The 27,911-nt window shown below is 31.0% G+C and overlaps 1 protein-coding gene across 1 annotated transcript in view; it reads right to left on the bottom strand.

Annotated features, from left to right (window-relative positions):
- MDGA2 (MAM domain containing glycosylphosphatidylinositol anchor 2) overlaps positions 1-27,911 on the bottom strand; it is a 639,286-nt gene that overhangs the window by 297,006 nt on the left and 314,369 nt on the right. Inside the window, 1 exon segment of the mRNA XM_031952914.1 lies at positions 15,809-16,138. Within this exon segment, the coding sequence (XP_031808774.1) occupies positions 15,809-16,138 (330 nt within the window).

Below are 27,911 nucleotides of genomic sequence, written 5' to 3'. Positions count from 1 at the left end.
AATTCATATTTTTCTTTGAAGGTTTGGATATTGTTTTGCTATTAATGGAGGGTTTTTCCTGAGATTGTTTTGATTGTTCTTATCACCACAGCAACTTTTTAAGGTCAGATCCTCTTGTTTTTGTTTTTTGCACATTTTTTCTACTTATTTCTTGACTTTCAACTTTATAGTAAATATAACTTTATAGTTCTAGGAGGAATCACTGCCTCAGGTTTCAGATTTTTTAGGCAGGAATTTTCAAAGCTCGCTATGGAGATCTGTAAGTGGTATGATCTAAAGAGCCATCTACCTACATTCTTGTTCTGTGCTCTATTCTTTGAGTGATCACAAGCACTTTTTTTCCATATCTGTAACAAGGATCTCTGTTCCCTTAAAGCTACAAGCTGTGGTTTGCTAATTCTCCTCCTTACTCTGGAACTGTAACCTGGGACTGCTATTTGGGACTACATTAGGACTACAACAATGTAACAAAGCAACTACAGCAATGCAATGCAACAAAGTCGTATACCCAGTCCCAAGAAAGGGACCCCATTAATCTCCCTCTGACTAATTGTCTGACCATTTGTTTGATACAATATCAGTGTTCTGACAGTTTTAAAAGCCACTGTGTCCAATGGTCAGCTGTTGGCTTTTGGAGACACTGTCTACTACTATCTTATCTGAGTATTATCTGCACTGGACTGTGTTTCACTCCCATTCCAGTAAGACAGATCTTTTCTCTAATCTTCTAGGTTATCTTGGTTGAAAAATTGTTTCATCCTGAACTTTTGTGGATTCTGAAACTCCTGAATTCACTTTGAGGCATTATTTAAAGCTGTTTGGGGGAGAATCTGGGAGAGCCCAGGTGAGTGCCTGCCTTTTCTCTGCCATCTTGGTGCTAGCCTTATAGAAATTTAAGTCTCCAAATTTTGTAAAAATACCAAAATAACAATTTAAGAAAACTGTTCAAAACAGAGACAACAGAGGACTGAACTTCTGACTTTATAGATTGCTTCTAAAAATTCTCCCTCTCAGACTTCAAAGTTTAAATAACAAATTTTCAATCAATGTATGAAAGATCTCAAATATAAAATGACATCAGTTCAAATAATGTATGATTACTCTGCAATTATAAAAAGATAAGACTATTTTCCAAGGAATGTTCAAGATGAAAAGTAAAGTAACACAACTTTCTAAGTTTTCTTTTCTTAAAAAAGATGCAGTTTCAGCAAGAAAAAAAAAAAGAAAGATTAATAAAGGAAAATGAAAGAAGAAAAAAATAACTGAATTACATTTGCAAATCTTCAAAACAATGAAAAGAAAAAATAGGTATAAATTTCATTAAAAAATTAAAGGCAATAAATGTCATTTCACACTTCTAGATCATTTTCATTTTTTAGAATTATAAACTGAAAAAATATGAACTGAAAATTAAATGAAAGAACAATGATATAACATCAAAGAAAAAAGATCCCTAGGATAAAGATTTTATGAAAACTTTTAGAATTAAGAATTTGGAGGGAGAAAAAGTTGAATTAATTTATTCATGAAATCTTGTCATCTTCTATTAAGTGGATGAATATATTTTCTAAGAATACCAGAGAGTAAAATCATGTAACTTGAAGAGAAGGGAATTAAAAAACTAAGAAAAGCAGGAGATACAACTCTAGTAAGTCAATATGTGGAATGATGAAGGGATATATGTGTCTTTACAAGATTGAGAGTTTTGAGAGAATAGTATAAAATAAGAACTATTACTATGTGGGGGAGTGGTATTAAAAGGAATCATTTGTCCCCAAAGGGAAAGAATGATGAGGGGCTTATCTATTTTATAACAGGAATTCATTTTCTACCCAATAAAAACCTGAAGACCTGTTTCAAAATACAATATATAGGATTACAAAAGAAATCTATCATATTAAAATAATTTTCAAAATTAAAAAAAAAAAAAAGTTCCAAGGGGCAGCTAGGTGACGGCAGTGGATAGAGCACCAGCCCTGAAGTCAGGAGGACCTGAGTTCAAATTTGGCCTCAGACACTTAACACTTAGCTGTATGACCCTGAGTAAATCCCTTAACACCACCACCCCCCTCAAATTGGCTCAGCAAAACAATAAGTAAATAAATTCTAAGATTCCAATCTGCGATCCCAAGTATTTTAAAAAAAATTCCTAATGAAGAATAAAGATGCACGTGCGCACACACACACACACACACACACACACACACACTCATTTTTAAATGCATAGAATAAAATATATAAAATGTTACATTTCATTTAAAAGATTAATAAGAATAAAGAGGCATTTTTTTCATCCAAATTCCAAGATCACATTGAAATCATTAGAAAGTTGTTCTTTACTCAACATAGAAAAGAGAAGATTCCATTAATACAAAATAAATAAAATATACATAACATATATTTAGTTTAACACATATGAAAAATAAAATAAAATAATAAAACTTTAAAACAAGCTTTAAAACATAATTATCTTGATACTCTACTTAGCATTTGAAATTTAAATGATAGAGCATGAAAGCAGTTTTCAGAACTGTTCAACTGGTATTTTACTTTGGTTTTGAACTGTTCAAATCATTTCCTCCTAATTTTTTTCTGATCTATTGAGCTTATCCTCCTGCTGCTCTTTAATAAATAAACATTAAGCTTTCCAGCAAAGCTGAAAACCTACTAGAATTCATGAGGCTCCCTCCAAGGCAAGAAATGTCTATGTTAAGTTTTATTATTTGGTTACCAATGCTCAAGAAAAAAAATAAAGTGGAAAAAATAGAAGATGAAGGCTCATCCTTAGCTTGAGCAACAGAATTTCTTCTTTATCTACCATATGCTCATACATACCAGGAAGTTGGGGTGAGGAAGGAAAGAAAAATGTTGTTCTTTCTCCCTTTCCCCACTTTTCTTTGGGAGCTCAAGTAGAGAGAGTACATATTAGAAGTAGGAAGAACTAAAAGTTATCTCTCATTTTTTATATAGACACAGCATTTCACAAGCAACACCATCATCTTGTCCTCACCACTTTAATGATGTAGCTAGAAGACTAAAGGAACAATCAAGATTCATTGCATCATACTGAATCATTCTTTTAGTCAGCCAATCATCAATCATCAATCAAGTGCCTATCTATTATGTGTCAGGGACTATGCTAAACACTCAGAATGCAAAAAGAGACAAAAGATAGTTCTTGTTTTTAAGGAGATTATGTGACAGTACACATGGAGAGAGAGAGAGAGAGAGAGAGAGAGAGAAAGAGAGAGAGAGAGACAGAGAGAGAGAGAGAGGAAGAGGATAAAAAGGAAATTGAGAGAGGAAAGAGAAGGGTTGGAGACTTCCATCAAATGGAAGTCAATAGGCAGACTGAAGTGGGATAGCATTCCTAGCACTCAATACTCAGAGAAAATGCTTAGAACTATGAGATGATGTGTCACATTCACTGAACAGTCAGGAAAGCTGTCACTGGGTTGAAGAGTGCATGGTTGTTGAAGCCAAGATAGTTAAGTATAAGAACTATGTTAGCCTAACTCTCCTCCAAATAATTTTAAAAATAAGGAGTCAAATCAAATTCTAGAGCAGCACAACTATCAAAGAATTGGGATGAAATATAATTTCTAGCCTAAAACAACTTTGGAGGTTAGAAGAAGAGATCTGTGACACTGGTCAGAACTGGTCAAAAGCAAAGTAGCACCACCAACTGTGAACTTTGAGATATGTGTGACAGCAGCAGAACTTCAGGAATTCTTACCGAAGACAATTAAGGCAATTAGTTTGTCAGAAAGAAATTACAAAGAACTCCTGTAATAGCATTAATACAGCACTGAAAACTACTGAACAATCCCATTGCCCATGCCCAGTTCCATGTAGCAGTTCCAGGGTGGAAAGGAGTGCTTGCAATCTGAAAGGAGCAAGGATACTAGTCCATTTTTAAGGCAGAGAGGAGTATTAGTTTTTGTAGGTGCAAGAGAGTAGGGGCACTTCTTGGATAAGGACCAGAATACAGAACAGTATAGGAAAGGCCACATTTCCCTATATCATATCACTTTGGAAGCATCTAAAATACCCAGAGTTAACTATGAAAACAGCAGTATGGTGGAGAAATCAACTTTGATGTAACTTTTAAAGTATAAAATAGGCTAGAAAAATAAGCAAACAATAACAAAGAAACTGTCCATAAAAATCTACTGACAGGTAGTTACAAGTTACAAACATATATCACTATATGAAAACAGCTATAATTAAACCCTCAAAAGAAAAAACATCAGATTGAACACAACAGGAACAAAAATTCTTAAAAGAACTGAAAAATATTTTAAAAATGAAATAAGAATGATAGAGTTAAAAAGTGGTCAAATAAATGATAAGGGCACAACCAAAATGGAGTAGCAACGATCTGAATTCTCTCAAAATTTAATTCTAAACAGCTTTAAAATAATGCCTCAAATTAAATCTCAGAATGGCAGAGCCAACAAAAGATCAAGGCAAGACATTTTTCTGGTTTAAGAAAACTTAAAAGGTTTTCAGGAGAGATCTGTGATTCCAGGGAGGAGGCCTGTTTAGAATACACACATGCATAGTGGCAACAACAATGGCTGTTGCAGCAGTAGATACTACTTTGGAAGCTCTCAGACAAAGGCAGAAGAATCAGAAAACTGGTTTAAAAAGATTTTAGGGTATCCATTGATGGCACTGAATACAGCTGGTGCTAACTGGCAGTCACCATGCTCATGCGTAGTTCTGAATTTCCAGGTTCCAGGACATGGAGGTCATTCACAAAAGAACAGGCACCCTCTTCAGTTCCAGGATCAAGAGACATACTTGTACTTGCAATGACAGGGGAAAAGGGGACAATCTTAGGTAAAGAATAGAGAACATATGAGGAGAGGTATTGGCACATTTCTGTTTGGTTCACATATTGTAAAAGCACCAAAAATTTGCAGACCCTCAGAACTAACTCTAAAAACATCAACAATAAAAAAGATTTAAGTTTGGGAAAGTGCCTTCTGACTTCTGAGTGATGATATCCCAACTGTAACATAAAGTTCAAAATCAAGAAATAGGCTGGAAAAATGACCAGATTTTCTTCCTCCTATTAGGAGGAAAAACTTGACTGTAAAAGGTTATTGTGGCAACAGGGAAGATGAAGGTATAAATAAACTCAGGAGAAGATAACATGAAAACATCTTATAAACAAAACCTCACCCGAAATTTTAATTTGACACAATCACAACAAGAGACAAGAATGTTGAAGAAAAATTAAGAAAATAATTAAGTGATGCAAGGAAATTATAAAAAGAATTGATAGAGGCAGGTAGGTGGCACAATGGATAGAGAAGCAGCTCTGAAGTCAGGAGAACCTGAGTTCAAATCTGGTTTCAGACACAACACTTTCTAGCTGTGTGACCTTGGCCAAGTTACTTCAGCAAAAGGAGAAAAAAAATTGATAGCTTGGTAAAAGAGCAACAAAAACGTTGGAAGAGAGATAATTTAAGTATTATTGGACTACCAGAAAGGCATGATAAAAAAGAGCTAGATATTATATTTCTAGAAATAATAAAGGAAAAATGCTCTTTTATCTCATATCTAGGGAATAAAATAGAAATTAAAGGAACTCACTGATCATCTTAAGGAGATCCCAAAATGAAAACTTTTAGGATTATTATAGCTAAATTTCAAAGCTTCCACATCAAGGAGAAAATATTGAAAGCAGTCAGATAGAAATCATTCAGATATCATGAGTCACAGTTAGGATCACACAAGATTTAATGTCTTCTATGTTAATGGAGTTGGAATCCTTGGAATATGATATTCCAGAAAGGAAAGAAGCAAGGGATTACAACCCAAAATCACCTACACAGCAAAATTGAGTGTATTCTTTTAGGAGGGGAAATGGGTATTCAATGAAACAGAACATTTTCAAGTACTCCTGATGAAAAGAACAGATCTTACATTAAAAACACAAGATTCATGAAAAGCATAAATAAGATAGACATGAACGAGTAATCACAATGAACTCAATAAGGTTAAACTATTTACATTTCTATATGGAAAGATTATTTAATAACCTGTACATGAACTGACTAAGCTAGAGGGAATCTAGAGTTTCAGTGAAGTTTGTTTGGAAAGAAGTACTTTTTTGTTTTAATGTATCATATGTAGCAAGTAACACTTTTTTTCCTGATCTCATTTGAATTACTTTAAAACCCTGATGATATCAATGGAAGCATTTCCATGAGGGATAATTTTCCTATATGAATAAAGGGCAATGCTAAATTGACTCCAAATGCTTAAACTCTGTGAGAAAAGCTCCATATGGACCAGGTTTCTTTCAGTTGAAAGTCAGAATTAGCTTTGCTCTTTATTATATTTGTGGTCTTGAGAAAGGTCTTACAAAGTTAAGGTTAAGCAAGCAGAGATATTTAATAAATTATATAATATTTCTTATTTTGTTGGCTTGTTTGGAGAACTTTTTGAAATACTCATTTTTTGTGAATTTGAAAAACACTGTATCTGAAAATAATTGTGATTTTCATCTATTATGATTACATATGATAATGTAGCATTGGCTCTATTGAAATTCTATTTTATGGCCATAGGGAAACAAAGAATATCACTTATGCTTCATCAGAGCTAACAGAGAATTGTTCTGATTTTGAGACAAAGATTCTAAAAACAATTACTAAAATCAAATGATTAAAAAAATGCATCTTATGGGATCTGGAAAGCAAATCTGGCATAGCACAAACTGAAAGGTTCTACAATTCAGGAAAAGCTTCAAGACTGCTTCCAGCAACATAGTGTGTCTGACTGGCCTAAATTTTGAGTTTTATGACCAGAAGTTTTATTACTTTATTCACAGAATAATAAAATTGACGTGTAGAAAAATAAAAAATGGGCCTTAGTCATTTACAGCCCCTTTTCTTTCTACAGTAGTAATGGCAAAGTGTTGAAAAAGAAAGGTACTAAGATCTACTTTTGACCAATGATCAATAAGTAGCATCCTACTAGAGAAAGGACCAATCATGTTAATTTTGACATTAATAAAACTAGAAGAAAGAAGATGCAGGTGACCCAAGAGGCCACTCCACTCACCACATATTAGTAGATCTACAGGTTGGCATTTTAGTAAACTGGACATATGCAGACAAACTCCCAACATATTTTCCCCCATTTGAAATTTTTCTTCCCCTGAAAATAGGAAGGGATGCATTTTTTTAAATAATGGAGACAGAAGCTAAGGAGGAATTCTGGTGAAGATCATAGTATAGAGGCAGACTAGAGATATCATATATAGAGCCTGGTGGCACTCTGCCTACAAGAGAATTAATGTGTGAGGGTTTTTTTAGGCGGGGGAGGGACATTACCACATGAAAGGAGCAGAAGGAAATGGGGAGAGAAGTGAAGATGTGTTATTCAAACTGAGAACTAGCAATAGAAAGAAAGTAATTCCTTTGCTTCAATAGTAGAAAACTTGCAGGGGAATAGGGATGAGTAGGTGAGGAGGGATAGAGGAAGGACAGAATATGGAAGGGGATGAAGATAGCCTTGCTTTGGTAGTGGGAGGTATTTTCATTGATGAATGATTCCTTTAGAGGAAGAGAGATGGTCTGTGAAGGGACATGAAGACATTAAATGTGGCCTGAAGGATTTGGTGCTTTGAAAAGTCTACTACTACTTTGAGAAGGAAAATTGGAACTCTTAGGAGCAACTTCTTGAAGAAAAAAGTGGGCATGTATGCAGAAAGATTTTGAGGAAAATGTGAAAAAATGGTAACTAGTGGTGAAGTACATAATCAGGGATATTCTGAAAGAAGAACATTTTCATGGGACCAGAGAGAACACTATTTCAACTGGCATTGTTCCAGAAATGAAACACACAACAAAACAGAGATCACCACTAGAAGACAATGGCATAAAGGAGAATCTAGGATAGACACTGTAATTTTTTTTGCATGAAAAGTATAGAGAAAAGATAGAATTCAGACAATAAAAAGAAGGGTCATGAATAAAATGAAGATTTAGAGTATAGAAAGAGATGATTGATAATGAAGTGAGAGATCTTTTGTGGAAAAGAATGCAAAGAATGAAAATCTAAAGAACAGATTAGTTGAAGATAAGAAGAGAAGATGGAATTTAACTAAAAAGGGGGAGATGGGAAAATTAAATAACTGGATAAAATCAGGTGAAAAGTGATTTAAAAAACAAAATTTCAAAAAACAGAAGGAACAAATGAGAAGAGGAAACAAAGATTTAAACGAAGAGATCCCATTGAAATAGGGGCACCTTGAAAAAGAATAAGGTAAAGCAACTCAAGGAACATAGTACTGTGTTTACAATAGAAGAAAAAAATAATAACTTGGAAAAATATTAGAGGAAATTATAAACTTAACTCTCATAAATTTAAACGTGAATAGATTAAATAATCCGATAAATTTAAAAAGTGTCATTCTGCATAAGAAAACAAAATATCACAATCTGTTATTTATTAGAAAAGATTTCAAAAGTAAATACAAACAAAAAAGAAAACTGGTTGAATGATAATTTACTATGCATCAAGTTAGTCCAGAAGAAAATAGTTGTTATTACCATGTTATTTGACAAAACAAAAACAAACATACAGGAAATAAAAATAAATAAACAAAAAAGCTAAATTATGCCAAAGGGAACCACAGAGAATAATTTAATATCATTAATAAATGTGTATGCTCCAAATACCCCACCACTCTAATACATAAAGGAAGCATTTTATTAAACTATGAGAAGATTTAGGGAGTAACACAATAGATACAAAAAAACATCCTTTCCTTTTTTAGTTTTAGATAAATCTTATAAAAAATTAAACAAATGGAAAACTATGGATTACAAATAAATTGTTGAAGAAACTAGAATTAAAGATTTGTGGTGTCTTTAAAATGAGAGATCAAAATAAAAATCTGCATGTCTCTCTATCTAATGTAGTAGCTTTACAAAAACTGACCATGTTATAAAACATAGAGAAATTGCAAACAAATTTAAAAAGGCATGAGTAACTAATATATCCTTTATAGACCATAAAACAATAAAAGTAGTAATTGGCTTAGGGAGCACAAGGAAAGATACAGATTCAAATGGAGACTTAACAATGTCAAATTATAGAAATAATTAATGTCTACATTAAAATGTTATAATTATTAAACAGTATACCAAAATTTCTGGAATGAAGCTAAAACAATCCTCAGAGAAAATAAAATTCTATCCCTGCAATCATATGTTACAAAATAGAAAAAGAGAGAATTAACTAATTGAAAATGTAATTTTTTTCAAATTACAAAACCAACCAAAAAATGAACCTAAAATAAGCACAAAATAAGAAATATTACAATTAGAGGAGATATAAAGTGTAAAACCAAAAAAAAAACCCTTTAGAAATGAAAAATTATAGTAAACACTATTTCTTTGAAAATAATAATAAAATTTAGCTGTAAAGGAATTGCCAAAAGAAAAATTTTTAAAAAGCTACTTTGTCCTAATAAAATTCCCTATAAAAAATATTATCAAGTTTTTCAGTGTTCATACTTCACAAATTGGTCTCAAAAATTGAAAAGTAATGCACACTATCAGAAACATTTATTAAAACAAGTATAATTCTAATACCTAAACCTAGGAAAGAAAAAACTCTTGGTCAATAGACTAATATTACTAACGAATTTTGATTTTAACATTTTAAAATCCTGTTGAATAAACCAAGAAATGCAATGACCAAGTGGGATTTATACCAAGAAGGCAAGAAGAATTCAACATTAGGAAAACAATCAGATATTCAATCATATTATATCATATATTAAAAATCAAAGAATACTAAACTATAGGATCATCTTAATTATGTAGAAAAAAAATACCTTAACAAAGTACCCCTTAGTGCTAAAAACTCTACAAAATATAAGCACTGAGGGAATTTTCTCAATATAATTTTAAAACTATTTAAAATAAAAGGAATCCTCATATGCAGTGAGGACATATTAGAATCTTCTAAAATAAATACAAGAGTTAAGCAAGGATGTTCAATCTTCCCACTATTTGTGATATATATAGTTTTGAAATTAGCAACGGTAATAGGACAAGAGAAACTAAATGCAAAAAAATAAAAATGAGATCCCCATTTGCTAATTATGTAATTATATATCAAGACAATCCTAGAGAGTCAGCAAAGATATTAATTCAGACAATTAATAGCTTCAGCATTATTTCAATCAATAAAATAATTCCTTAAAACATCATCAATTTTCCTACAAAATAAGAAAACATAAGAAGCTACAACATAAAGTAAATTCCCATTCCAAATAATTTTAAAATGCACACAATTTCTAGGGTTTACCTAATCAATACTTTTATAGAGTCTATTATAAAGTATTTAAAGAAAAAAGTAAAAATGATCCATGTGTACAGAAATATTTATGACATTTCCTTTTGTGTTTGCAAAGTATTGGAAGCTGAGGAGAAACCCATAAGTGGGGGAATGGCTGAACAAATTATTATATATTAATATGATGGAATATTCTTGGTCTGTAAGAAAGGATAAGAGGGATATCCGATTTTAGAAAAAAATCTGGGAAGACAAACTGATGCAAAGAAATAAGCAAAACCAAGAAAATAATTTACAAAATCACAGCAGTATTGTAAGGATAATACCTAGAACAACCTTAGGAAATCTGATCAGCACAATGACCTATCACAATTCCAAAAGATTCATGGCCAAAAATATCAACGTTCAGAAAGAGAACTGATGGTTTTACAATACAAACTGAAGAGAACTGATGGTTTTACAATACAAACTGAAGCATTTTTTTTCCTTACCTCCCTCCCCAAATATAGCCAATGCAAAAATTTATTTTGTATGATAAGATTTATATTTCTTACTTCTTAATGGGTAGGGAATGGAGTGGAGCATGGAATGATTTTGAACTGAAAAAATACAATTGAATTTAAATAAATAACAAGTTAAATAACTGGAAGAATATTTAGTGTTCATGACTAAGGCAGACAAATATAATAAATATGACAATCATGTGGAAATTTATTTATATTTTAATGTTATTCCAATCAAATTGCCAAGAGCATACTTTATAGAGGTTGAAAAAATAATTTAAAAAATCTGGAAAAACAACAGCTCTAGAAAATCAAGGGAAATGATCAAAAGAACTAGGGGAAAAGGAGCATATCTCCTTTCATATCTCAAGCTATATTACAAAGCAGCAGTAATCAAAGCCATTTATTATTAATTTTAAAACAGAGAGCTCACCAGTGGAACAGACTAGATAATCAGAAACTATAGAATTCAATAACCAGGCAATTAAGTAAAAAGAATAAATTGCCTTGGAAAATATACTTATTTATGAAAAAAAAAAAAAGAATTACTTGGAAAACTTGAAATGTTTTAAAGATTTCAGACTTAGAACAGCACAATAGTCTATATTTCATGATACCTTGTAAATGAATACAAGGCCTTTAATATTAAAAATAATACTAGCAAAATTAAAAGAAAAGATTCTCATGGTCTCACAGTCATGAATATGAAATATATCCTTAATCAAAAAAGAAATTATAAAGATAAAATAGATAACTTTGATGACATAAAATTGAAAAACTGCTACACTTTAAAGAATCAATGAATCTAAGATTAAAATGCCCAATTGCAGAAAAGTCTTTGGAAAAAAATTATCTGACAAGAATTTGGTACCCAAGATATTTCAATAATATGTGTGGAGATAAAATTACATAATATAACATGTAGAAATAAAATATTATTTATATATCATTATATTTATATAAATATATTATACATATTTATATGTAAGTACATAAATGTAATTTATTATATATAATAGCCATTTCTTAATAGTCAAAATATATAAACAAATAATTCTCAAAAGAATTATAAAATATTCGCAATCATATGAAAGAAGCTCCAAATCACCAAAAATATGATGAATGTATTTCCAAAAAAAAAAAAAACTTGAAAACTTGCAAAGAACAATAAAGGGCAATAGTAAATGATGGATCTGAGGTACCAACCTCACACATATTAGACTAATTAACGTGACAAAAAAGGAAAATTATAATTTTTGTAGATATGCGAGAAAACTGGGACACTAATGCATCGTTAGAGGAGTTGTGAACTATTGCAACCACTTTGGAAATTAATTTGGACCTATGCCCAAATGGCTGTAAAACCAAATATACATTTTGATCCAGCAATGTCACTTCTAGGTCTATATTCTCAGGAAAACTTTTTCAAAAAGGGAAAAAAGCCTATTTGTACAAAAATATTTATAGTAGCTCTTTTTTATCGGGCTAAGAATTGGAAATCAAGGAGATACCCATCAACTGGGGGAATGGCTAAACAAGCTGTAATGTATGATTGTAATGGAATATTATTTTATTATAAGAAATAACAAGCAGGATGATTTCAGAAACACATGAAGACAAAAGAGCGGTAAAATATTGTATACAGTAACAACAAAATTGCACATTGAAGAATTGTAAATGGCTTAGATATTCTAAATACTACAAAGATCCAATACAATCCCCCAAAATGATGAACAATGCTCTCTGCCTCTAGAGAAATAACTGATGTCTGAATATAGACTAAAGCATGTTTTTATATTCTTTGTGTGTGAGACTTTCTCTCTGTCTCAATCTGTATCTGTATCTGTCTCTCTGTCTTTGTCATTGTCTCTGTCTCTCTCAAGTTTTTTTTTTTTTTTTTTTTACAAAATTACTGATATGGAAATGTTTTATTTGTTTGTACATGTATATCAAATTACTTACCATCTCAGAGAAAGGGAAGGAGAGGGAAGGAGGTATAGAATTCCAAATTCAAAACTTAAAATAAATGCAAAAGTTGTTGAGGGGTTCATGTAATTGGGGAAAAAATAAAATATAGTTTTTAAAAATAGCCAATGTTGGAATGGTTGTGGAAAGACAGGCATGCTAATGCATATTATTGGTGGAAGTGTGAAACTGAAAAGAAACTTGTAATTATGAAAATAAAATGATTAAAATGTCCATATCCTTTGAACTAGACACTCCATTCTTGGGCTCATTTATAATTTCAGAAAACCATCAATAAGAAGAAAGTGTCCATATACAGCAAAATATTTACAGCAGTCTTTTGTGTTAGTAAAAAAAAAAAGAAAACGGACAAAATATATGAACATCAACCAGGGAATGGCTAAATAAATTGTGTTGCATGAATGTAAGTGGATATTAATGTACTATAATAAATAAATACAACAAAGTATGGAAATAGTTATGAAGGAAGTAAGCAAAACCAAGAAAATTACATACACAGCAACCACAACAATGTAAATGGACAGAGCTACATGTGAAAAAGTTAAAAGTGAATGAAACAAAATTATAAATAAAATTTTAAAGATTAATAAAGAGCATAAGGACAAGAAATGAAAAGACATGCTAAACCCATTCTTTGTGCAGGTAGAAGGTACACGGGTGTTATACATTGCAAACATATCCAGACATTTTCATTGTATTGATCAATTTTTCTGACTTTCTTCTCTTTCAAAAATATATTTTTTGGTATGGGATGGCTCTCTGGGAATGGGAAAAGGGGAGATACTTAGGATTGCTATAAGGATATAAGATACAGATATTATCCATAAAAAATTTATTTAAAAAGACATATAAGGACATAAAAGATGGTAAGAAAAATTTTCCTTTCTAGTTAAAAAATGGGTGTTGACTAACAGGAATGGGACATAATTATATATGGCAATGTCACATTATTATTCCTTTAGAATTCCATTATACATTTTGAGTCTCTGTAATTTTTTCACTAAAATTCTTCAAACTCATTTTTCATTTAAAGAAACTGAAACCATGCGTTTCATCCTTCAGTGTCATACAGATAGCAATGATTTCCAGACCAATTCTAGAGATATAAGATTTAGACTTGCACATCCCTTCTCTGTTTATTAGCATTAATGAATAAGATTATAATACCGTTAGCTTTTCTCATGCTCTTTTTCTCTTAGGTAATCTCAGTTTTCATTTGGACCTATCCTTTTTAAGCTACAGTCACATTTGACATGTACACAAAGAACTCTACATGTATGCTCTAATAACATCTGAATCATTCATGTAGCATTATATGGTTAACTCTGAAGCGACAGGTTTTTTTTTCAGATCTCTAAAATGGTCACTCCTGGGAATCATATATTTTTATAATTAACTTGGCAAAAATTTGACTTTAATATTTCAAAACAATTTAGTTGAGAAAATGTTATTTTATTTTGAAAGGAAATCTTTACTCAACAGACACATGTATGTATATATAATCTAGATCTTCATTTTTATTTTTTCACTACTTAAAAAGTGGAACAACTTTTAGAAATATAGTTCTAGATGATAAAAAATTTGATTAGCTTAAAGAGGGGATAATAATATATTCTTAGAGAGGACAAGAGCTTAGTGTGGCCTGTAAATAGGAACTGCAAGAGTGAGAAAGTATATAGTACAGTGAAAAAATCACTGACTTTGGAGTTGGAAGATACTTCTGATAAATACTACCTGTGAGGACTTTGTCAAAACCCTCATCCTCTTTTGGTCTGTTTCTTCAATTGTGTAATGAAAATGATGGACTAGATGTCCTCAGGTTTAATGAAACTTTAGATCTATGGACTCAAGGAACAAGATCTTAGATTCATTATCAATGTCAATATTGACAAGATAATATACATTCAAACTGATTTTTGATTGCAGAGTTTAAACAAATCAAAGAATATACTTCTTGAAGTATCTGAGTGAATTCTTCTCCTAGTATTTAAAAAAATATTCTAATGAAAATGACACTAGAAATAGAAAAGAAAAATAAATTTATTTAGCAAAAAGTTTAAGAAGCAAAACTTCTTAAACTTTTTTCTACCTGCATCCCCTTTTCACCAGAGAATTCTTTTACATGATCCTAGGTATGTGGGTATATAAAAGAGATATACAAATCTTACTTTTGTGATCCCCACATTCAGTTACAAGACCACCTATGAAATCATGAATGATAGTTTAAGAAACTGGGCGCTGGAGTATAACTGATCTTGAAAGATCATATTGTGCATCCTTCTATCCCATGCTAGGGTGGTCCCTTACACTTTCATGATCACATCTAAATTAGCACAAATAAATGACAATGTGTTTATAAAAATAAATATCCAGAATGGATGTGTTTTAACCCAACTGAAAATGTAATTAATTCTGACTCTGATTTTAAAGGAAATTCCAATTATCTTTTAAAAATCATAAATTTAGATTTTGCACAATTCCGATTATTTTGTGATTGTTGAAGACAAATTATAGCTATTTTTTTACTTCAAATCTAATTTTACTTCATATATTAATCTATTTAAACATTTAAAACAATTTTACTATAGTCTATTTTAGATAATAACTTTCAAATATTGAATCAAACTAAAAGCTAATGTGACATCTCTATGATTTTTACTTCAAAAAGTATTTTATTCTAAAAAATAGTTTTTATAATGTAGTATCTATTACTCAGACACAAGATCTTTTTAAAAAATCTTTTTTGAATTTAAACCACTTTGCTAGGGAAGAATAAAGATCAAAAACCTTCATCTATTTACACATGTATAATCTATAATCAATTGCTTGCCATCTCAGAAAAGAATTTAGAACTCAAAAAAATTAATATTAAAAATATTTTACATGCATTTACAGGAAATATTATTTTTTGAAAAAGATATCTACTAAGCAAATAACTGTTCTCATATAATTCTAAAAATATGGACATCCTTTGTCATGTAATATCTTACCTGTGCTGCTGGATATGTTAACATCAATACTTATATCTGATATGCCTCCTCCTTTTAGGGATGCTACACATGTGTATGTTCCAAAGTCAGTAAATTTCAAATCAATGATGTCCAAGTTTGTCGTTCCAGGGGAAACATCAGGATCAGTCTGTGTTATAACCATCCGCTCAGAACTTCTTAAGGGACGTCCATTTTTAAACCAACTAAAAGTTAACTCCTCAGAAGGAATAGCTTCTACTTGGCAAGATATTTTCACCTCACGTCCAATCTGGATGGTGTCATCTTTGTGATAAGGATCCGGTGTAATCCAAAACCGTCCTTTTTTTAATGCTAAAACATAAAAATTTTCAAAAAATATCTTAACTTGGATATTCAGCTATTATGTTTACTTTTAATTTTATAAAATGAAAATCATCAAAATGTATCTGTATTCTTTGTAAATTCCATATTTTATATTAAATGGTTTTCTGCTATTAAAACATTTATGAAATTAGCTATAGAACTAAAATACAAGTTAAAGATTTTTATTTGCAAACTTTGTTTACTACTGTTCTGATGCTGGACAACTGTTTACAGGCTAGGAAAGCATCAAAAAACTTTTTATTTGTTCTTTGCAAAATATCATGGAATTTACCTACAATCTGTTAACTGAAATGTTTGCTATGTCTACAACTACAGGATGGCTAGTAAGTGATTGTGCAAAAATTAACAAACCACTGTCTTATTGGACTGGACAAAATAAACATTTAATCAAAATTCATCTTGTTCATCATTTAAAATTATATTTACATTTGAAATTATTAGAAACTGCTTTGTAAATGGATAAAACCTTTGCCTGATTGAAAGAGGTAACTATAATATTGCTGTAAAAGAATAGTATACATATATTAAATTTAACATAATTCTTTTACAGTTATCTATTAAAATATTTATTAAATACAATTTTAAAACTATCAGTTTTTTTTTAAATATAAATATCCTTTGCAGCTAGATGGCTAGTGAAGATATCTTGACTGAATGAAGCTGCAGACAATATAGGAATCTCTTGCAATGACAATTCTCTTAAGTATTTCTTGGCCAATATTAAGATAAAATCTGCATAATCCTAGATTCCTTTGACTCTTTTGAATCAATTTTTATACTGTCTAAGAACTAGTTTTTAAAGTCAATTCATATTATTTATTGTACACTTTATTTTTTTCTTGCTTGCCATTTAGTAAGGAAAAGATAGAAAGAACATTATAGAAAATGTTAGCAAATGTCAGCAATTAGACTCTAATAATTACAGTAAGCTTGCTAATTATTGATGACCCAGATATATTATCTTAACATATGTATTTGTCTTTTTTCTGTTTAAACATCATTTGTATTAAAATAAATATCTTTGTATTATGAAAGGAAATGTATATCCATAGCACAAGCATTTTCACCTCAAATTTTCATTAATTTTAGGTAATGAAAGCTGGAATAGGTATTTGAAATAACTACTAAACAAGCATTATAGATGGATTGCTGAATAGGAGGAATATAATTTAAATATGCTGGTAGACATAGCCAAAAGATAAAAATTATTTAGAAACTTCATATACAAAGATCCAAGTTTAATTAGAAGCACTAAAATAAGAATGATTTTAAATCTAACATTTTTATTTTACTATTATCTTTTAGTATAATCAGTAGCCAGATACATAAATATTAATTCCCCTAGCTATGTGTTAATACTTGACAAAAAGATATTTCCAGAATAATGATAGGCACATAATATAATTATCTCAATTCATGTATTTGCATTTATAAATAAAGCAAAATATAACATTTCATTACATATAATCTCTTGTACTAGAAATGTCAATGATAGGATATTGTCTATACATTATATACTATATAGTCCTTTGCACAAATAGAAAGACAATTTCATTACTTGAAATGGAAATTAGCTTTTACAGTACCACAAACCATAAGAATATGAGATATTCTTTAAGTATTGATTTATAACTAGATGTTGCAGTGGATAGAGCATGGGGCTTAGAATCATCTTCACGAGTTCAAATCTACTTTCAAATACGAGCTAGCTGTGTGACCCTGAGCAAGAGCACTTAATAATACTCATATGTAAATATGTTCCTCATATGTAAAATGAGGTACAGAAGAAAATTCTAAAGTTCTCCAATATTTTTTGCCAAGTAAATGCCAAAGGGAGTGATGAAAAGTCAGATACAACTAAATTACTGAAGAAGAGCAGCAGATTTATAAAATGTTTTAAGAGGCAATTATAATCTATCTTGTTAGTTCAGTGGCACTTTCAATGAAATACTCTCTTCATTTACTTAGTTTTCACTTTGTATATTTTAAGATTATGTAAATCCCACAAGGTCTTTTTAAAAAATCAGTTTCAGATAAGCACTTAATATTATAATGTTATAATCAAGGAATTTTCTAATTTCTAATTTTCTAAGGATTGTATTCTTTAAATTTCTTTTTATATTGATTCAAAAAGTTAAATGATGATTATTACATAGTATCCAAGGATAGTATATAATCTGAAAAATATAATACCTGAAGCAGTGTAGGCTGTTTGGTGTCATGGTTTAAAAGAAAAAAGCTGGATATGAAATCCAACTAACGAGGTTCAAATCAAATTTGCTTTAATTTTGAAAACTCATTAAAGAGTTGTGCAAAACAATACATGATAAAATTATATAATGATTGTCATAGACCCCAAAAGTTTTATAAACATAATTTGTAAATATAGGATTTTTAATCTATAATAGTAAAAGAAAGAAAAGTTTACCACATATAATTGTATTACTTGGTGTAAAACAATCCAATATGATGTTTTTAAGTGTGTGTGTATATATAGTAAATGTGTATGTATATATAGTTTTAACTTAAAGATGAAATAGTAATTACCTTTTTCAGGGATTGATAAGAGCTATGAGCCAAAGTGAACAAAGCACATGGTGACATAACTCCTCCCCAGTCCCTCTGTCCTAAATGGGGAAGAGGATACTCCCTTTAGTGGGAGCAAGAAACTGAAGTAGGGACAGAAACTGGAGAGATGAAATCAGAGGACATACAAGGAACAATAAACAGGTTGGTACAAAAGATTAAAGCATTTAAAGATGTAAAAAACTACTTTGACTACATCACAAAAATACATCTTTTTTAACCTATTCATTCTTTAAGATTAATTGATACAGTCTCAGACTATTTTAATCCTTTCTTGACTAATGCTTAGTTGAATATTTTTAAAATCAAGATAAATAAAATGTGTTTATATTTCTATATTTGTTTGTGAAGATTTTATGCTGGAAGAAGACAGAACAGCTAAGAAATAGGTAAACACCTTTCTATCCTCATTCAATTGTTATCAAAAATCTATAATATCTAACATTTCTTTAGTTATCAGAAGGTCATTAGGTAATTTTTTTAAAATTTGTTTAGAATGATCTCCATCTGAATAGAAAAAGTCAATTTTTATGATTTTATTTTTGATTTTTTCATTTAACACATTTAACTTTTTATTTAAATATTTAGACATTATGCCATTCAGGACATACATATGTGGTATTGGTATTCACTGCCTTGCCTTTCAGTAAAATGTAGTTTTACTCATATCTTTTGAATCAATTTTGTTATTGTTGTTGTTGCCTTGTCTGACACCATGCCTTTCTCTTTTCAGCTGAAGTATAAAAATTTCTTGGACCTCTTATTTAACTGTTTGAATCTTTTCATGTCATAAATGTTTCTTCTAAACAATATGCTGAGAAATTTTGCTTTCTAATACAATCTACTATCACTTTCTGTTTTATGGGTAAGTTCATCCCATTCCTATTCAGAGTTAAGGTCATTAATTATTTTATTTCTTTCCAGCCTATTCTTTTTTTCTCTTTGCTTCCTATCCATATCTTTTAGAGTAGAAAAGAGTGGTGAGAGAAGAGTATGTTCAGCACCTGCACTCTAGATTTAATACAATCTGATTCTCTTCCTCTATCTTCTTTCTCTTTTCTTTGCCCAAAAATTAATCATGAGTTCTTATCCATTATTCCTTTCCTTTATAATCCTCTTTACAATATATATTTGTGGTTAGAATTTTTTTTTGTCAACTAATGTCTTCTTTAATTTTCTCTCCCTCTTGTTCCCCACTCCCTTCTGAGGAAGAAACTCCTATTTCCTTCTTAAGTGAACTATATTTCTACATCCAACCATGTGTATTTTTCCTTCCTTTGACTACTATAGATGAATGTGTGGTGTCATCCTTCACCATATACCTTTCTTGTAATTTGCATAGTTTTGTACTTGTTTTTTCCTACTATGAGATAAGTTCTATCACCCTTCTTCTTTCTTTCCTACCAGTAAGGTGTTCCTTTCATCTTCCTTTTCCTTTCTTCATTTAAAAGCATTAAGACATAACAAAATCTCTTCCAGAATTTTTTATTAGAATCCTCTCTGAACACTGATAATAATACCATTCTGATAAAACACATGTTTTATTTTCCAAAATTAGGGTATAAATAGATAATTATTATTTATTTTGGAGGCAATTGGGTTAAGTTAGAGGGTAAGAGTCTGAGCCTGGGTTTGAACTCAAGTTCTACTCACTCCGGAGCTGATACTCTATCCAATGCATCACCTAGCTTTCCCTGGTTTACCATTATTTAATTCTTTATGATTGAACAATCATATTTTCTTTTTAATGTTTATTTTATGCCTATATTTATATTATCAAGTTTTTGTTCAGTTTGGATCTTTTTATCATGTCTTATCATAAGCAAAAGAAGAAATATAAAAAACCTGATTTATTTCTATAAGACAGATAGTCATGTTCCAGTTCTCAAGGTAAGAAATTTAAGTTATCTATAGCCATTTTAAAAAATTCTCTAAATTAGTACTAAAGAAATGCAAAATTAAATAATTCTGAGAACTCACCACACAAATGACCAAATAGTGAAAATGATAAATCTTTGAAGGACTGTGGGAAATTGGTAGGACACAGTCATTCTGGAAAACAATTTGGAATTGTAAATATAAATTTACTAAGCAGTACCTCTAATAGGCCTACAGTAAAAATTGATCATATATATAGAAAAAGGGGCTATACATTCAAATATATATATATATAAGACAGCTTTTTTTGATGGTAAAATACTGGAACCTAACAAGCTGTCCATCAATTGAATAATTACTGAATAAAACATGGTATGTGGAATTATGCCATAAAAATAAGGAAATAATGTTGATGATTTTAAAGAGAAATGGAAAGATTTAAATGAACTAATACAGATTTTGAAAAGGATAATCAGAAGATTATTTTATACTATAAGAACAATATTATAAAATAAATCATTTTAAGGATTTTTATAAAATGAAGAATTAGATAACCAGAACCAAAATAAAAATAACAACACTATAAAAAACAAACAATTTTGAAAGCTATGAGTACTATGATCAATATAATAACAACTTATGATACCATAGGAATCATATTTTCCCCTGAGTCAGAGGTGATAAACTTAAGATACATGCATATAGATAGATAGATAGATATAGATATTTATATTATATATACACAAATATATGTAAAGATGCAAACATATATAAATGTGAAGTATTTCAAATAAAGTCACTATTCCTAGTTTTAGTTAATTATAAATAACCTCTGATGAAGTGGAAGAAATCTGTAAATGTAATGAAAAAAATCAGTAACACTTTTTAAAAAGAAATGGTTGAATAGCTTCCATTACATTAAAAATGCATTCCTTCTCTTTAGAATTATATTCATTTTTACTGGATAAACTATTCCTTTCTTGTTTAGGCTATATATTTTTGGCCTTTTCATATTCCAAGAACTAAATTTTCAAATTGGGAGATAATATGAAAATAACTGTATAAACAAGATATATTTAAAACAAATTAGAAATAATCTCAGAAGAAAGGTACTAGCATTAAGGGGGATTGGAAAAGTCTTCTTTCAGAAGTTGAAATTTTAGCTGACTTGAAGGGAAGTCAGGAGAGTTAGATAAAGAGGGAGAGAATTCCAGGTATGGGACATAAACATTGAAAACATTTATGACTTCCAGGGGTGTAGGCAAGATAGAGGAGTAAAGTCAGGAAGCTGCTTAAGTCCTCTCAGTTTCTCTTTAAAAGCACATGGAACCAACCTTCTGAACAAAGTCTGATGGAATGAAACAACTCTTCATTCAAGATAGACTGGAAAAACTTCAAGAAAAGTCAGTCTCACTGGGGTGAAAAGGGTGTTCAGCACTGCTCAGAATAACTTTGGAAAAGCTGGTAAAGAGGGTCTTAATCACAGCAAACCAACAACTAAGATCCTCAGTCCTGGATCAGTAGAAGAGCAAGTCAGTGAGGCATCTTGAATCCCAGCTCATAAGGCAAACTGGGACATCATGCTGTTTCCCGAAAAGAACAAGCAAAGGTACTCCTTACACACATAAACGGCCCTGTGCTCAAAAAGCTCAGAGCTCAAAACTAAAAGTAAAAAAAAAAAAAAAGATAGAAAGTAAGCAAAAAAGAAAAGAAAATGAGCAACAAACAGACAAAAATATTAATCATAGAAAGCTACTATGATGACAGGACAGACCAAAACTCAAAACTCAGACAAGGATAGAATGTCCACAGAAGAAATCTCACAGAGTGATACAAATTAATCTCAAGCCCAATGGGCTTATTGGAAATGATCATAAAAGACATTAAAAGGCAAATAAGGGAAGTAGAAGAAAAAAGGAGGAAGGGAATGAGAGATATGCATGAGAAAGTGAACAACTTAGAAAAGGAAAGAAAAAAATTGTCTGAAGAAAAAAACTCTTTAAACAATAGAATTAACCAAATGGAAACAGAGATACAAAAGATAAAAAAGAAAATCACACATTAAAAACTTAAAACAGAGCAAATGGAAGCTAATGACTTTGTGAGATACCAAGAATCAGTCAAACTAAAAAGAATGAAAAATGAAAGAAAATGAGAAACATCTCTTTGAAAAAAACAGCTGATCTGGAAAATAGATCCAGAAGAGACAATTTAAAAATTATTGGCCTATCTGAAGGCCATGACCAAAAACAAAACAAAACAAAGCAAACAAACAAACAAAAACCAGCCTGGAGAGCATTTTTCAAAGGATTGTTAAGGAAAATTGCCCCAATATTCTAGAAACAGAGAAGGAAATACTCTTTGAAAGAATCCATTGATCACCTTCAGAAAGAGATCCCACAAGGAAAACCCTAAGGAACATTGTTGTGAAACTCCAAAATTACAATCTCAAGGGGAAAAAAATACTGTAAACTGTCAGACAAAAACAATTCAAATATTATGGAGCAATAGAAAGAATTACTCAAAATCTGGCAGCTTCCACAATAACGGATCAGAGGACCTGGAATACCACATTCTGAAAGGCAAAGGATCTAGGGTTACAAGAAAGAATAAAATACCCAGAGAGATTCAGCATCATCTTTCAGGAGAGGAGATAGAACTTCAATGAAAAGATTTTCAACCATTCTGTCGAAAAAACAGAACTAAACAGAAAATTTTATCTGCAAAGAGAGGACTCAAGAGAAGCATAGAAAAGCAAAACAGGGGGGAAATATATGTTATTTAAAGGTTAAACTGTTTACATCCCTAGCTAGGAAAATGATATCTATAACTCTTGAATACTGTATCTGTCACTGGGGCAGGCAAAGAAGGGCATCAGATAGACAAGGGATGTGGTTGTGAATGGGACTCTGATGTGATGACATCAAAGAAAACACATTAAGAGGTAGGGGGGAAATATATATTGGAAAGAGAGGAAAGGGGAGATATGATAGGAAAATTAGTTTACCTGAATACCAAAGAACTATTACAAACTAAGGAAAGAAGGGAGGATGAACATTGTCTGAAGCTTGATCTCATCAATTTGGGCTCTAAGAGGGAATAATCTAATCAATCAGTTGGGTATATAAATTTATCTAATCCTATAAAGAAGTAGGGAGGAGAAGGAAGAAAAGTAAAGGATTTTTCAGGATAGAAGGGAGGGCAGAAACCATAAGGTAAAAGGGAAAAGAAGATGGGGAAAGATTGATAGAAGATAAGGGAGTGGGTGAAATGGGTTAAAAAAAAACACTATTAAAAGAAGAGGCAGGGTGATAGGAGATAAGGTAGTATATAGTTGAGTGAAAAAAAACATACACAACTAAGCACAGGGTGAAAATAGAACAAAAGTATATTTAGAGGAGAAAGTAAGATGGAAGGACATACAGTGCTAGTAATCATGACTGTGAATGGGAATGGAAGGAATTCTCACATAAAAGTAAAGTGAAGAGTAGACTGGACTAAAAATCAGAATCCTACCATATATTGTTTACAAGAAACACATTTGACACAAAGAAACAACATACAAAGTAAAGAGAAAAGACTAGAACAGTATTTATTATGCTTCAGCTGAAGTAAGAAAGCAAGGGTAGTAGTTTTAATCTCAGATAAAACAAAACTAAAAATAGAACTTATTAAAAGAGATAAAGAAGGAAAGTTCATTTTGATAAAGAGTATCATAAATAATGAAATAATAACAACATGAAATGTGTGTGCACCAACTGGTAGAATAAGCAATACTAAATGTGTATTACTAAGGGTACAGCAAGCAAAATCCTAGAGAAGATTTTAAGCCAGTTACAAGAGATAGATAGTAAAACTATCTTAATGGGGGACCTAAACCTTCTCAGAATCAGACAAATCTAATCACAAAAAGAACAAGAAAGAATCTAGGGAGCTTAATAGGATTCTAGAAAACCTAGATATGATAGAAACTTTTCTGGAGAAAAGAGAATAGGGACAAAAGGGAATACACATTTTTTCTCAGCATTTATATGTCAATATAAATTAAAACTGACCATGTATTAGGGCATAAAAACACAATCAAATGCAGAAAGGTGAAAATAATAAATGCTTCATTTTCAGACCACAAGGTAACAAAAATTTTATTCAATAAAGGGCCAGGGATAGACAAAAAAATGGAAACTAAATAATATAATTCTAAGGAATGAGTGAGTCAAACAACAAATCACAGAAATAAACTACAATTTCATTCAAGAGAATAATGATAGTGAGACAAGATAACAAAACCTATAGGATGCAGCCAAAGCAGTTCTTAGAGAAAATTTTTTATCTCTCAATAGCTACATAAAATAGAGAAAGAGGAGATCATTGAATTGGGCATGCAACTAAAAAACTGAAAAAAAAGAATAAATTAACCCCCTCCCCCAATGAAATATTACATTAGAAATTTTGAATCTCAAAGGATAGATTAATAAAACTGATTCTAAGCAAACTATTGAACTAATAAATAAAACAGTTGGCTTTATGAAAAAAAATAGATACACCTTCAGTTAATTTGTCTAGTTTGTTTGGGTAATTTGTCCTGATTGCAAGCTGGTGGTTTGGCAAATTTGCTACAAAAGGCAAATTATAAACCACTGGGCCCCAGAAGAACAAGGGACTAGCCTGATTACACAGCATTGGAAGTCAATCAGCAGAATTGCCCCAGGGGAAACTGGAGCAGCTGTCACTCCTTTTCATTAAGAGTAGAACAAAAAACGAAAAAGAACTCTCAACATAGGCAGCTTTTATGGAGAGAGAGAAAAAACCTCAAATCCTGAGGTTCCTAAAGACAAATCAACTCCACATGAAGCCCCAAAGAGATATATGAGCTGGTTCCCATTCACAAGCCTTTCTTGCAAGATTACATAAAGGATCTTAAAAAAGAGTTAGAAGAAAAATGGGAAAAGGAAATTAGACTTTTGCAAGAAGGGATGCATATAACTCCCTACAAAAGAGATTTGATGATATGTAAAAAAGTATATAATAACTCACAAAATAGATATGAAAGAACCAATTCACTGAAAAAGAAAATTTGTGAAATGGAAAAAAAATGCAAGAACGAAACAATTCAATTGGCCAAATACAAAAGGAGCTAAAAAAAAAAGGTAACTGAAGAAAATAATACAATAAAAATTAGAATTAAACAAATGAAAGTCAATGACTCAATAAGATTTCAGCAATCAATCAAACAACACTGCCCCCCCCCCCAAAATGAAAAAAATAAAAGAAAATATGAAATAGCTCCTAGGAAAAATAACTGAACTGGAAAATAGATCTAGGAGAGATGATTTAAGAATTATTGGACTTCCTGAAAGCATTGATGAAAATAAGAACATAGACATTATCTTCAGGAAATCATAAAGGAAAACTGTCCTGATATTTTAGAAGCAGAAGGCAAAATAGCCTTTGAAAGAATCACAATTCTTTCACCTCCTGAAAATCACCTCCTGAAAGAGACCCCAAAATTAAAATCATAAGGAATATCATGGCAAAATTTCAGAACTATCACACCAAGGAAAAGATATTGCAAACAGCCAGAAAGAAACAATTTAAATGCTGAGGAGCCACAATCATGATTACCCAGGACCTACCAGCTTCCACCTTAAAGGATAGAAGGGCCTGGAATCTGATAGTTTAAAAGACAAAGGAATTTGGATTGCAACCAAGGAGAAACTACCCAACTAAAATGAGCATTATCTTTTTAGGGAAGATGTACATTCAAAGACATAGCTGAATTTCACTTATTTCTAATGAAAAGAGCAGAAATGAACAAAAAATTTGATTTCTGACACAGAACTCAAGAGAAGGATAAAAAGGTAAAAAGAAAACTCTTGAGAACTATATTTCTGTAATGGATGTACTTAGAGGGTGTGGATATAATTTGATTTTATTATGATAATATGAAAAAGAAACGAGGTGGAAAGGGGATCATACTGGGAAAAGAGGAAAAAGGAGGCAAAATAAGAAAAATTACATCTCATAAAGAGGCAAAACAGACCTATTATAATTGAGGGGGAAAAAAGAGGGAGATGAGCATTGTGTAAATCTTACTCTCATCAGATTTGGCTGACAGAGAGAATATCAGACATATTTGGTTTCACAGAGAAACTTATCTCACCTTATAGGGAAGTGCAAGGGAAAAGTGGAAAAGAAAGTATTAGGGGAAAGGTGTAAAAAAGGGAGAGGGACTCTAAAGGGGGAGCATTGTTTGAGAGAGATGATAGTCAAAAGCAAAATACTGGGGAAGAGGGAAAGGGTAAAGAAAAAGAGAAAGGCATAATTTACAGTAAATAAGATGGTGGGAAATACAGAATTGGTCATTTTAACAGCAAATGTGAATGGGATGAACTCTCCCATAAAACAGAAGTGGATAGTAGACTGGATTAAAAGCCAGAATCCTACAATATATTGTTAACAAGAAACACATTTAAAGCAAAGTGATATATACAGAGTGAAAATAAAGGGCTGGCACAGAATCTTCTATGCTTCAGGTGAAGTAAAAAAAGAAGGGGTAGCAATCTGATCTCAGATCAAGTAAAAACAAAGACTTATCTAATTGAAAAAGATAAGAAAGGAAACTATATTTTACTAAAGGGTAACATAGATAATGAAGCGATATCAGTACTAAACATATGCACCAAGTAGTATACCATCCAAATTCCTAGAGAAGAAGTTAAGAGAGCTGCAAGAAGAGATAGACAGCAAAACTATACTAGTGGGGGATCTCAATCTTGCTCTCTCAGAACTAAATAAATTGAACCACAAAAAAATAAGAAAGAAATTAAGGAAGTAAATAAAATGTTAGAAAAGTTAGATATGATAGGTCTCTAGAAAAAAATGAATGGAAACATAAAGGAGTTTACTTTTTCTCAGCAGTTCATGGAACCTATACAAAAATTGACCATGTGTTAGGGCATAAAAACCTCAAAATCAAATGCAGAAAGGCAGAAATAGTAAATGCATTTTTTCAGATCATGATGCAATAAAAATCACAGGCAATAAAAGATCAGGAGAAAATGGATCAAAAATTAATTGGAAATTAAATAATCTAATCCTTAAAAATGAATGGATGAAACAACAAATCATGGACAAAATCAACAATTTCATTCAAGAGAATAACAAATGATACAAAACAGTAATAAGAGGAAATTTTATATCTCTAGATGCTTACTTGCATAAAATTGAGAAAGAGAAAATCGGTGAATTGGCCTTACAACTAAAAAAGCTAGAAAAA

Source organism: Sarcophilus harrisii, chromosome 2 (genome assembly GCF_902635505.1).
Source record: "Sarcophilus harrisii chromosome 2, mSarHar1.11, whole genome shotgun sequence".
In the NCBI taxonomy this organism is placed as follows: Eukaryota; Metazoa; Chordata; class Mammalia; order Dasyuromorphia; family Dasyuridae; genus Sarcophilus; species Sarcophilus harrisii.
The sequence above is the reverse complement of the archived record's forward strand: the minus strand, read 5'-3'. Positions and strand labels throughout refer to the sequence as shown.